Here is a 14,547-nt window from a genome sequence, read left to right on the forward strand (position 1 = left end):
AGATTATGTTAGATTCTGTTATTTGTACTGGTAGCAATAAGTTTATATTTCTTATGGTTGATGATTACAGCATGGACTAATTTATAGTCAATTATGCTCAATACTATAGTGACTGACAATATTTTATATAGTATGTAAACACCATAAGAGGAAATTAACTATGCTGTGAGATACAGATTTATTATAATGTTTTATGTTTATAAAAATCTAAATGGAAAAATGACTAAGCCAGGCCAGCTTTACTAATTCTCCTAATATTGGTTCCTAGAAGCTCTTCATATTCTCTCATCCTGTTTTAATTTCATCTTATTAGCTAATATAGAAAAAGACAGCCACTTTTATCTTTCTGGCTCTGTTAACAATCAGTAGAAGATAAAAATGAGCCAGGACTTTTAATTTTATGCTTATTTTTGCCATTTGACTTATATTTGTAGGCCTTTTGTCAAACTGACTGTGTTTCTACAATCTACATCATTGGAATGCATTAAAAGCAAAAACTCACCTGTTCCTAACTACCATTTAGGTGACATGATGACTACCTCTTAAACCTGTATTTTAATAGCGATTTTGTAGAACACAAATTGTGAGAAGAAATGGTTCTGTGATTCACTAAATTTGGGAAATACGTGGGTAAAAGAAACAGGGTTCTTTATTGTAAGACTTCACTGAGACTTTGGCAAGGTTTGGAAAATATCATGCTTTCTTTGAAACTTATTTGATCATGGAAGCTTGTCTTGTTTCAGTGTTAACATCTCACAGGGCCTATGTTCCCCATAACTCACTTTGGAAAATGGCAGACTGATGATTCTAAAATGTGCTTTCACAGTGGCAATAATTCTAACATTTATATTATTGACTGTAATTAATTATGATTTTGTAGCACTAAGGAACTGTGTTTTATGTATACATAGAGGGCCAGAGTAATTTAAAGATTTAAAATGTCAAAGTTAGCCTATTATAAAATGCCATTATTCTTAATACTCTCTTCCTGACTTTTGGGTTCCAGTATATCACTGATTTGTTGGTTGTGCCCTTCTATAGCTTCTCAGCCTTCTTTTTGTCTGACACTATAACTGCCACAATCCAAACTCCCAATAGTGTTCACGTGAACTCTTCCAATAGATAACCAGCTCATCTCTACAAGTTCTTACTACTAGTAGTGATTTTCCTCGCACACAAGTCTTATCATGTTTCTCTTCCTAGAATAGTTCTGATGAATAGCAGGTCCTCCATAAATGTCTGTTGAATGATTAAATAAACTACGCTTGTGAAACCAGGCAACTATAAAAGTGTTCCACAGTAAACATGTCACACAAACATTTTATTTGCCTGAAATTACCCCAGAAATTAAGTTAAATCCAAGAAAGAATCAAAACAAATCCTCTTTTAATAAATCCATACATAAGTTACTTTTTTTTTCTGTCTATGGTTGAAATTGTAACTGTTTCTCTGAATACCACAAATCATGGTTGCTTTATTTTAGAGGTAATATTATGTGAAAAATTATGCATCTCTAAATATTAAAAATATATTTAATGATAAGATTTTTAAATACAAGAGCTACATGGATACTGAGTTCCACTGAGGAAATAGCAAACAGCAACTCATGTCTACTATTCACAGTAGCAAATCCATAATAGCAATTATTCGGTCTGCTGTATACTCTCATAAGTAAGAGAAATCACCTACATAGTTTAATTTTGTATTTTTTTATGCTCAATTTTTCTGTTTTTTTTTTTTTTTAATCTTCTTATGGCTGAATTTGTATTGTTTAAAGTGTATAAGTAAAATGTGCTCATGCTGTAACTGTATGCTTGTTTTACTCCTGAACTATGAAGGAGGGATGGAGTAGCTAGATGTGGTATTCCCAGGGAACTCAGAAAATGAGACTGCAACTGGGGCTTAAAGCTTCTAGGCATCCAATTAAAGGACTTCCCACCTATGGTTTGATCATGTGTGTGGGATGGAGGAGGGGCAGGAGGAGGAGGAGGAAGAAGAGGTAGAGTAGACTTCCCACTGAGTGAAACAGAAGAATCTCGAACCATTTATTGGGAAAAAGATACTTACTCGAATATCCATATATCTTAGAGACTTTATAGTACATGCAACACAGCCTTGAGCTATTTGCAATTTCAGATCTGTCTTTTCACTTGTGTAATGCATAATTCATTATCAAATATCCTCTATAATGAAAATTATTATATAATCTATAAATTTTTCTCAGAAAGCAAGTTAGGTACTTTTAAAAGTGATGAATTCTTACAGGTCACAAAAGAGCAATATGATATATTGAATTAATAATTTACCAGCTGTGATCTGTGACTCCTTCAATTTGAAAGAACTTCTATACCTTACAAAAGTGCTGGTCCATATCTAGAAAAATACTTACGCCCTGATATAGCTGGATTGAATGTCACGGATCATAAATCTATTCCAAACAAAATGTATTTAAGACAACTTTTACAACCTTAAATTCTGTGGTATGAATTTGTAATACAGACAGCTAGATAGCCATTATTTCCAGTATTGACGTTAAGAATGAAATTATTACTGTTTCTTTTTTCCTTTGTTCAAAACCTTGATCTTAGTAAGAGTACCTATCAGTCATTCATTTCATGCTCCTTTTCATGTCTCCTGTGTAAGCATACATACTTCATTTTATATACGTACCTTAGATCATAGGCCTCCAATAAGGCTGTACTAATATAATAGTGCTAAAAACTACTTTAATTATAAAGTAAAATTTATTTTGCTCTTCATTTTCCTCTGTATTGTTTTTGATACATTCACATTTATTTATATGTTGAGTTTTCATTGCTCTATCTGTTTACTTAAAAGAAAAAAGCAAAAATCAATCTTTATAACATGGAAATTAATTTGGGGTTATAATCCACACTCTTAACATTTAAAAAACTTCATCTCAGTGTTGTAATCAGTGGCTTGTAAACCACTAAGTCAACTTAGAAGGCTAATAGCTTCTATATTTGCCACCTCACTGGCTGTTTGGACTCATTCATTTGATTTTGTTGGCCAGAAAGACAGTCTCTTTATCTCCCTCTGTGAGCTGTGTTTTCCATCAGAATGTGATCTTAGAAAAAGAAAAGTCATTTTATGATAAAGGTCTATATGAATATCTCTTGGATACATCTTGCATGCTACCATATAAAAATACGACTAGTGAAATGATTTTGTAGGTATTAGTTATTCATGTATGATACCTATGTCACTCATTTTTAACCTCATTTTCAAAACTGGGATATAATTCACATACCATAAAATTCACTCTTTTAAAGTATATACAATTGAGTGTTTTTTAAGCATATTCACAAAGTTGTATAACCAACCTCAGAATAACCAACCCCAGAATCACCCACCCCCCCAAAGAATTCCTGTAGACATTAGCATTGATTCCCCATGTGCACACTCCCAAGTCCCTAGCAATCACTAATCTATGATTTTGTAGTAAACTGTGTATGGGAAGATAAGTTCTTAAAATGATTATGATTGAACTATTAGCATTTTTTGAAAACTCAAATCCCTTTTTATCACTTAGTTTATGTTTTGTTTCTAAGTCATAGATTGTTAGTGATGACAATCTTTTCTTATTTAAAAAAAATAGTTATAACAGTTAATGTATTAGTGCGAAATTAGTTTAGAGGGAAAAAACCCTCGGTAACTCCTACCTAAGCATCCCAAATATTGTTTTCTCAGCAAAGTCCTCCTGTCTTCCAGACTTGTTCAGAAGCCTGCATCATAGAGCACTCATACAGCACTCATCAGTTACTTTTAGGATACTGATTACAACTTATAAGTATATATTATTTGTATGGTTCTTTAATTAAGGGATGTCCCTATCTCTAGACTCCAAGATCAATTAAATTGAAGCATCACTGTCTTTTTTGCATATCATTCACACTTCTGGTGCCTAGCGTACTGTCTGTTTATACAATAAGCTTCTAATAAATATATATGATGAATATAAAGAAAAATTATACATATATAAAACAATATCTTGCCATTGGCAAAATGCATGGAATGTAAAACTCAGGGATTTTTCAAACCCTTTATTTAGGGTAGTATAGCAGAATGTAATATAAAACCCAAAGATTTGGAATCAAGAAGGTCTAGGTTTAATTTTCATCTTCTCTATTTATTGACTGAGTAACTTTGGAAGAGAGGAAAATCAAACTGGAATAGGAAGTGTCTATTAGATCTGACATATGGTGTGCGATTAGGTAAATCAATTAAGAAATTCTCCTGACCTACTCCAGAATCTTCCGAAGGTGGTATAATGAGGCTTTCATAAGACATGAGGAAGATGAATTAACCTAATTAATCCCAAGAAGAAATACAAAGGGCGAGAAAAACTTCCCTGGTGTTTTTCCTAAATTCTCCACTTGAGAGACAGGAATGCCTTTTATGATTCTACCCAGAGCAGTGTCTATGAGAAGCTCATGGCTTTGATTTTTCTCTCTTAATTTTCCCTAAAGATGAAGAGCAGAGTACTCCATCCCGAAGCAAGAGGAACCTAGAACTGTAATTCAGCTGCTGTCTCAAGGGATGGGGTCACTGTGCCCAGCTCTTAATGGTCAGTGTGGATATGGTCCTCCACTTTTCTGGACTTTTCATTCTTTAGAAGAGCCAAAAGTATTAGTGAAAGGGAGGAGAAATTGGTCCATCTTCTCCTTTTCCATGTAATTCAGCGGTTCTTCTTGCTGTTCCATGAATTTTGGATAGGGAAAAATGTCTATATTTTTACTAGACTCTAATTTTTTTTCCTAACTGAATTTTAGCATTTTCTATAATTTCAAATATAGGCAACCAAGCATAGTAAAAGTAACTGGGACTTTGTTATCAATAGAAATCATAGATATTTACATATTACACTGTAATATGCAGATAGCTCAAAATATTTATGCTCGCCACTAAAAATTACAGTAGTTATTAGACCTGCTGCTAATTAAGGAATTAAGAAGTAATATATCATTACTTCAAAAATGTTTTTTAATTATAGATTTTAAGTACTTTGCTAACTACATTTCAATATAATTGATTTATTTTACAAGTCTATGTGCTTTATTTTATTGTTAACACTTAAAAAGGTGATTCTATGGTCCATTAGGTTCATAAGAGTACACATGTACACATAAAAAAAAAACCCTTATTTTAATTGGATTCTTCCCAAACCACATCTCTTTATCATTTTTTTTCTGTCTACTATTTTCCTAAGGGTAGCTTGGCTCAGAGATTGTTACTTTGACCTAAGGAGATCTGGAAAATATTAGTTTTATTGGAGGACCCTTTCTTTCCCACTTGTTTGTCTCTTTTACAAACAGGGCAGATCAATTCTTCCTGAATCAGAAAGCTCCTAAAACTCAGGTTTTGAACTTGGGAAGAAATATCCAGTCATTGGACTGGTTTAAGCCTGAGGCTATTTAGAACCATAGCCTAAATATGGTTCAGATTTACTCACTAACTCTCCCATCTGTTTCAATATAACTCACTAGATTTCTGTTTTCGGGCTTAGAACCGAATTCTCTATTGCACAGAAAACTCTATATTGTCTTCTTTTTTGCATATGTCTCCATGAGGAATCTTGGAGTGAATGGTTCACTAGTTGAATTGTAAGTGTCAAATGAAAATTTTCTGTGTTTAATAAAAGGAAGTAGCAGCCTCCCCCTCTCCGCCTTTCGGGTGTCTCCTTGAAAACATAATGGACCAATCTTTTGATTTTAAGTGCAAGGCTGCAGGCTTTCTGACTGTAAATACTTCTGAAATTAATTCAGTTCCATACAAGGTATATTCACAAGGTATACAAGTAACAAGGTACAACAATTTGTGCCTTGAGATGAAACAAGTATTACTTGTTTTTGTTTCACTGTATAAATTTGTGTGAGAGTCTCTCTGGTTTTTGTACTGTCTTTCTCAAACTGTCTGTAATGTGCATTATTCCAGATATGCTTATTCAATAGTAAAGCTGCTTTCTTTCTCTTCTAGTCTTTGTAGAATGAACTTTGTTAGTAGGATTTTTGTTTCCCCAGTAGAAGTAAAGATTTGGCTATCCTTAGATCTTGTCTTATTATCTTAATACCATTCCTTAATAGAATTTGAATCACACCATGACTACTAATAGTTACTGTTGCATACATTACTTTCTTCATCTATAAGGAGAGAATCACCAGGTTGATTCAACATTCTGTACAAATAGATTTTTTTTCTCTTTTTCTGCACAACCTGGCAACACATTAGGTAGGCATATTTAAAGTCTGATTTAAATATAGACTACACATTAGTGAACAAGGCAGATCTCAGTACAATGACAGACCATGTAACTATCCATCTGAAGAAAAGGAGTAGTGATTGAGATGCCAAAGGCAGGGAAAATAAAACTGGAAAGAAAAAAAAGAGGGGGTTCCAAGTCAATGGTCATAAGAAAATATGCTCTGAATTATAGTCATTAATTTGCAATCAAATTTCTTTTAACATGGGTGATTCTACATAATATGCTCCAGAATCCACAGCAGCAGGAATTTATTTATAACAACGTTAATGACTCTCCAGACTAGCAGGCAAGAGGCCAACTGGAGTGATAATGTACATAGGAGTGCCTGGAAAATAGCAGGTGTTCAATAACATCAGCTTCTCTCACCATTTCCTTTTATATAATACTTCCTCCCATCCTATGAACATGAAACATACTTTAGCTTTACTTTAATACTACCTTAATTTGCTTCAATACAAAACATGGTACACTTTGTAGAACACAGTTCTGACACATAATCTGTACATTGTGTCTATGTAGCTGATGAAAGGCATATATATTTGATGATATTCAGAAATAGTTTACCACTAGATCTTTGTTTTATAAAACTTTCATCTAGATGATTTATATCAATATTTAAATGAGATCAAATGTTAATGGTTTAGTATATTAGATTAGATAATCTCCATATATCTTTATAATGGAATGGAAATCTAAACTTGTTTCACATTTCAAAAAAATCATAAATTTCAAAGACATGTGAAATAAGGAATTAGCTCAAGACAAGTCATTCCATTTAAGCAGAAGATATGGAATAAAAGTTCAGTTATTTATTTCTTCGTACAGTCTAACAATATGATTACTTAAAGGTAAGGCATATGAGGTTACTAATCAGAGATAACTTTAAAGTTGGAAAGCTATTTTACTAAATTAAATTATTTTTTGGTTTGTTGGCTTCGAAGCATGCTCTTCAGCTCATAGAGTAAGAGGATCCTCCTTTCAAAAACTTTAACATGTCATATATAGCTAGAAGCTGAACAAAGAATGGTGCTAGATGACTACTGGATGTTTAAGAGTAACATTCATGTTCATGCTTTATAGGTCATTAATGATTGAGTTACTTAATTCATTTTTTTTCCTCCAGAACCCAGGATTTATGTTGGCGTGAATGAAACAAAGATATTAAAAATAATGTTGCAGATTTTCAAAAGAACTTACTTAACACTGCCTATATCTATTAATATGTTTATATTCCATGCAAAATGAAATGCAAAGATACTGCTTTAATTTCTATCCAAAATTTCCTGTTGATCTTGCTTCTCCATGTTCACATATGCTAAACCATAGGTATGAAATACACCATCCCATCATGCATTGTGATTCACCTGGTTCCTTCTTATTTATAATTTTAAGATTTAGTTCAAGTATCACTTTCTTAAGGAAAACTTTCCTGATCTCTCTCTGTAACTAGGTCAGATCAGACTCCATTCTGTGCTCACAGTACTGTTTTTATTTCTAGCAATGGACCTTATCTGTCTGTATCTCATCAGACTGTAAAATCACCACAGGTAAAGGCCACACTGAATTCATGTTTTTCTCTCTAACAGTGCAGAACCGAGTATATAATTGGTACTTTTGAAGGGTTGGAAAAAAGGAATGAATGATATTATCTCTTCTTAGAATAACTGGCAAGCTAGTGATTCTTTAACACTCCAAATTTGTTTATTCTTAATTATTTTTAATAATAATAATAATAATTATCAATTTTATGTTCATTGTATGCTATGACGATAGAAAAAAATCAAGAGTATTGCATTGGTCTGGTTATAAAATAAATAAGTCATGAGGATGTAATGTATAGTGTGGTGTGTAGAATTAATAATACTGCATTGCATATTTGAAAGTTGCTAAGGCAGTAAATTTTAAACACAAGAAAACCTTTCTTTTTGTAACTATGCATGGCGATGGATGTTAATTAAACTTATTGTGGTGACCGTTTTTGCAATACACACAAATACTGAATCATTATGTTGTACACCGAAAATTAAAAGGATGTTATATGTCAATTTTACCTCAAATTGATATTTTGGTCAGTACTCCCAAATTTAGTGATTTACCTTTCAAAGTTCTAAGGCTCTAAAATAACTGGAGCTTTTACACACATCAAACATATCCTTATCTTGGGTATATTGTTTCAATTTTAGATATACATGATTCCATCCTGGGAGCTTTAGGCAGCAGGGGGAAATATGAATGGTTTTTCCATTCAGAAGGCAAGAGATCATATGCCTGAAGGAAGTCAGAGAGCTGGCCAGCCAGAAAGCTGGAGAAAAAAACAGTTAGGCAGAAAGAACAGCAAGCACAAAAGCCCTGATGCAGAAATGTGAGCAGTGCTTTGAACAAACATCGAGGAGGCTGGTGTGGCCCAGGCATGTAGTAGAGAGAGAGGACAGTAGAGAAGGAGGACAGGGTGTATACAGGCAGATTAAGTAGAGTATTATATTATAAGATCTTTGGCATTTATTCAGATTTAGGAAAACACTTTTTAGGAAACACTTTAGGAAAATATATTTTGAGTAAATATGTAATATAACCTAATGTATTTTTTCAAGACTATTCTGTTATATTTAGAAGAGATGGGAAACAGAGAAGGAAAGAAATTAGTCGGGAGAGAGGCTAAGAGGTAAGCAATGACTGGTGCTTTTGATCAGGGAAGAGATGTGTTTATATAAACAAATGCAAAATCATTAAGTGAAATAAATCAAATAATAAATATTAAGAAAAACATATGGAACATGTCATGTTTGTGTTTTATTACCTTTATTTAATATTGAGTCAGATTATGAAAGAGTATGATATATGTCTTCTACTTTATTTCAATGTCTACAGTAACTAAATTAACTGAGTTTCAACAGAGGCTTTCAAAGTATGTATTTTTTAATCACAAAGTGAACTTCAGGTACAGATATCCTGTTCTACTATCTTTTAACGTATGTGACATTTTGATGAGATAAACTGCATGGTTTCTCATCACTGAGCAGGACTTACCATAGGATGCTATCATTTTGGATCTAATTCTGACAAATATAATCTCCAGTGTCCAACATACGCTCTTAAAAATATTTTCTTCAGATTTAAAATGTACACTAATCCTAAACCATGATTTAAAATATATATATATATGTATGTATGTATGTATATATATATATATATATATATATATATATATATATATATATTCTAAAACAGATAGATTTTATAAATTCTTATGGTTCAAGTCAGGTAAAAAATATTTACTAAGAGCCTTCTTGTAAATTTATGTGTTTCATGATAAAAAGTAGTATGCAGCCAAAAACTTCATGAATTCATGGTCTTCTGGGTGAGACTAAAGTAACATTACAAGAGAGGACAAAATATGGCTGCATTTAAAGAGTCTGCAGAGTATGGTCATGTTTACTTTTAGGTAAAAAAACTGAAATAAAAACCTTTTTTCCTTATTTTTGCATTCAGGGATCACAATCTAATAGCCAACTCCCTACTTAAATACTTTAAAGCAAAGCCTACCAGTCAAAATTTCCTGCCCACGTTCTTAGAAACTTTAGTCAGAATTCCTATTGTGGGGTAAGACTTAGCATAAAAAGTAGCAGAGACTAGCAGGCTAATTCTCAAACACTGATGAATTTATAAATGGTGGCATAAGCAAATTAACACTTAACAAAGGCAATTGATGAGAATAACCAGAAAGAATATAATTCTGGAACACTGAATATAATTCCGGAACACTGAAGAGAGGGGCTGTGGATGTGACATAACTCTTTATCTTTTATATAAGGAAATCAATAGATATTGTCTAGAATTGGTGTATTAAGAAACAGAGTTTCATTATGTTATGCAGAATCACGAAGAGGGCCATTAGAACAATTAGAAATAGAAATTTTTAGAAGACTCAGCTGAGGAATAGGAGAATAGAGGGGGTAGGGCCGATAACCATTGCTTTAAACTGCTTTAAATAATAAGCTATTCTGTCTTATTTTCGTGGTTATAATATGCATATTTTACTTTGGTAAAAAATACAAAACTTATCCGAATTAAAAATATATTTTCCTTATGAACAACGAACACTTCTTTCTCTAACGCACTTGCTTTACACACTATTTTTGACTTTTAAATTAATTCATTTGAAAGTCTGCCAATCCTGTGTGTTTTGGATTTCTAATTACTCTGGGGAAAAACAGATTTATGTTAACTGGATCAAAAATCTAAAATATATTAATCTGTCCTTACTGTGTGACAGTAATAGCCACAGAACCGAATGTTTTAAATAAGTTATTTGCTATAATTCTCTCAACAACCTTACAAAGTACACAATATTGTCTCATACTTAAATATACAAAATAAGTAAATTGAATGAGGTTACATAGCTGGCACAGGGTTTTTTCCTGTTTTTAAATCATTGTTTAGAGTTGAATATATCTAGTTCTAAAATATAGGCTTTTTCTCCCTTCTTAGTATACTAGAAATTATCAGTTATAGTAATATTCTTAACATAAGCCTTCGTTAATTTTTTTTCCAATACCTTGAAGCATACACTGGATAACGTTTGATTTCCATCTTATGTTGGCACTATGGTTAAAACTCAAATGATATCCAATGTAATTGATGGTAAACTTTTTTCTCTCTTAAGAAATTTAAAAATATTGAACTCCTGTGCTATTTTCAGGAGTAAACATGTATATACAGCAAAACATCAACAAGTTAGATTTAATTAATATTAAAATGACAAAAATATACTAGTGCAACTAAGATATAACATGCAAGGCATGTTTTCTAGTGCTATGCTTCTTTTGAAACATAGTGTTGAAAATCACAGATATTAATATGCCAGTATTTACTTGGAACCATACTAGGCCCTCCATACGTGTTGTGTTTATTGAGTCTTCACGATAACTTAGTGAAATAAAACTATTATACAGTTTTAGAGATTTAGAAATCAAGGCTCAGCTTGCCTAAGGTCATAGGTACATTGAGAAGATTTGAAACCCAGGTCTATTCTTCTCTTCATATTGTCTGTAGATATTACTATTTAACCAACATGGAATATACTTAATTGGGCTATACTTGATTTCATGATATATTGTGGATTTAGAAGAATTTGTGTGTAGTACAGATCATTCCATGCAGATATTGACTTACTAATACAGAAACTTTTGCAAAGGAACGGGGTTATTTTAGGCAGGTACATTCCTAGTGAATGCATGCTGTACTCTGGTACACTTGTTCTTCCACCTAAGTAACTGAAGGCCATCTATTTAATCATTTAACCTAATGTTTAACACCTATTATTTTGATCCATGATTTTCTGTATCCTTTTAGTTTTCTCCATCAGAATTTTGGTTATTTATTGTTTAATACCTGGAAATTTTCATGGTTTCTTAATGATTATTGACATTAAAATTAGAAAAGTGCTTTCCTAAGTTTAGTGTGTTTGAAGATAAACAGATTTTTGTATGGGTTTAAATCCTAAGATAATATAATCACTCTTTATCTTAAATTTTTTATAATCTTCCACATCATCAATTTTTTTTCTCTTTGAGATACTTAACTCTAAAGTAATTATTTCTCTTTTTATTCCCTTTATCTTCCGATAGATAAAACCACCAATTCAAGATTTAGCCAGCTGTTCTAATAGCAGAATGACAACTTAGTAGATATCTACCTTTTCTGTGAAGTAAAACATTTCAATATTTCCTACTGTAGAAATGAGAGATAATAAGCCTAGAGAAGTCAAATATCTTGTGTTTGAGTCAGAAGTCATACACATAATTCTAATACATGAATATATTATGTAATTAGAAAAAATTCCCATATGTATCAGACACCAAAAATCCATATTTAACTATCAGATCAGAATTGCTGGTTTTTTCCCCATTGAAATTTATAGTAAGAAATAAGCTTTATATCATCATAAACATACACATCAATACCTATATGCACACACATGAGTATATGTATAGTTATGGTATTTTGTTTATCTCTGTGTATATAACTGAATAAAGTTCCACAAAATAAGGTTTATCTTTACCGTGTTCTTTGAATGATAATGTTTTTCTACTTTTTATTTTTATTAAACTTCATATCGATTATAAAAATGCAGGCCATGACCCAGTGAATTGATTTTATGACTCACTAGTGGTAACCTGCCCTAGGTGATATTCTCATGTCAATTTTATACAATGGATAGAGACATTCACCTGACTAGGAAGTCTGTGATGACTTTCCGTAGTGATATTGTTTCTTTCTCCTTACGTTTCCCCCCCCCGCCACTGAATCTCTAATCTCATAAATATAGTTATATATAAGCACATGATTTTTGAGCATTCAGTATTATTTTTTCTAATAAAATTATTTTATGTAATTATAATATCCATCTCCAATAGCTTGAAATTAAAATTTCCATGGTCTGCAACTCACTTTCCTTTAGGATGTCCCATTTTTCATTAAAATAATTCTACACCTCTCTGTGTTTGACTTTAACACTCATATACAGGTTTTTGGAATAGACACGTCAGCAGTTTTATGAAGTAGTGAACTTATCCTTGGTTTGAAAAATCTTCCAAGGATTTACCCAGAAATACATATTCATGAAATTAGAAACCACTGTTGTCAAAACCTGTTTCATCATTAATTGGGGACTCCCACAGTTTTCCTTTTGTGTCCAGTGGACCATCACTTTAAACCATTCCATAGAAGCTGTTTATGTCCTGCAGCTAATTGCTTAGCAAATGCCACACCCCAAGTGAAGGTGATGTCTCTGTTTCAAGTGCTTCTTTGGTAACGGTCTTAATCTCAAAAATATTGTCTCTTCCTCCTGAATGTCTTTTTCCTAACACTTTTTCTAAGATCAGAGGTCCCCTCCTGGCTATGATCATTGTCAGACCCTTCACCAAACTGGTTCTGATGCATTGATCTTTTCCTAACTCCAGCTGTAGCAGATTTGGCAACTTTCGTATCTGATATTATGTTTCTGAAACTAATTTTAGGTCTTTCCCCACCTTTCTGTGCCCTTGAGTCTTGCTCATGATACTGGAGCTGCCTGAGCAGCTCTGACTTGGTTATTGCTTTTAGATAACCTAATTCTTAGGAGAAATATGTGTTTTTCTACATCCCTATTTCAGATAAAAATTTATCACCAATTCTTGATAATATTTAAGTTATGGTATACTTTTGCTGAAATATCAGTTTCAGTGTGTTAGTTCCTCATTTACTCAGCTAGTATTTTCTGAGCACCTAATGATTTCAGGCAATCTTCAAGTCCTGAACTCACATGAACACAACGGGTGACATTGCTGCTCTTAGAGAGCTCACTTGCTGCCATGTGCACATTGCTTTAGAGACACCTGGGAATATAAGCACTTTCCCAAAAACTATGTCTTTATTGATTCCAATTTTAAAATTTTTAATAAAATCTCTGTATTTCTATACCATATTTGTAGGCTGTATGTTAAATGGTTAATTTTTCAAAAGTACAGAAATCATTGAACATTTATTGATTCTTTATAATAATAAAAACTCAGCAAACAAAAATATATGTTTCTTACCATGACAACTTGGTAAGGCTCTATTCCATCCAGGTCTTCCATCATCTCCCATGATACAGGTGAGTGTCGAGTAACCTTGAAGAACATAACCAGCATCACAGTAATAGGTGACTGTTGACCCTAATTTATAATCCATTCCAAGTCTGGTGCCATTCATTATATTGCCTGGATCGAAGCAGGACTCTCTGAGTTTTGCTGTAAAACAGTGTTGATATTAAATGAATTGTTTTAAAATACTGTTTGAAACCTTTAACATTTATTAACTCCTACCTCTAAATGGAAAGGGAAACAACAGCATCTTTTCTGACTCTGTTTGAGTGCTCCAAGTACAAAGTGGCCCTTAACCATATCTGACATTTTGCTAATTAATTCTTATTGATTAGCAGGAGAATAAAATTCTTTATTGGCATTCTCACTAAAACTAGTATTTAACATACACAACCAAATGAAAGGTTTTAGAGTTTATTATAAAAAATAGGACTTATTTTCTTATTCAATATTTCTTTATTTAAAAGATCTCCCACCAAATAGTGTATAGCAATTCCATGTGACTGAACCAAAAAATGATACTACTGCCTATGTTGAGCTCGGTTTGTTTAATCACTAAGAGGAAAGTAAAACACACTTGCTCTGCCCTGAAAACATATTTCTTAACCTACCTGCTCTAGTCATTCCCCACATTTCTAT

General features: G+C 32.5%; 1 protein-coding gene and 1 pseudogene across 6 annotated transcripts in view; both read right to left on the reverse strand.

Moving 5' to 3' along the window:
• CSMD3 (CUB and Sushi multiple domains 3) overlaps positions 1–14,547 on the reverse strand; it is a 989,790-nt gene that overhangs the window by 208,369 nt on the left and 766,874 nt on the right. For all 6 annotated transcript variants that reach the window (XM_016138158.2, XM_036232977.1, XM_016138161.2 and 3 more), the window contains one exon: positions 13,861–14,055. In XM_016138158.2, coding sequence (XP_015993644.1) covers positions 13,861–14,055 — 195 coding nt within the window. The remainder of the gene's footprint in view (positions 1–13,860; positions 14,056–14,547) is intronic.
• On the reverse strand, positions 12,678–13,637 carry LOC107507135 (annotated as a pseudogene).

This window comes from Rousettus aegyptiacus, unplaced genomic scaffold, assembly GCF_014176215.1.
Source record: "Rousettus aegyptiacus isolate mRouAeg1 unplaced genomic scaffold, mRouAeg1.p scaffold_m13_p_15, whole genome shotgun sequence".
Taxonomy (NCBI): domain Eukaryota; kingdom Metazoa; phylum Chordata; class Mammalia; order Chiroptera; family Pteropodidae; genus Rousettus; species Rousettus aegyptiacus.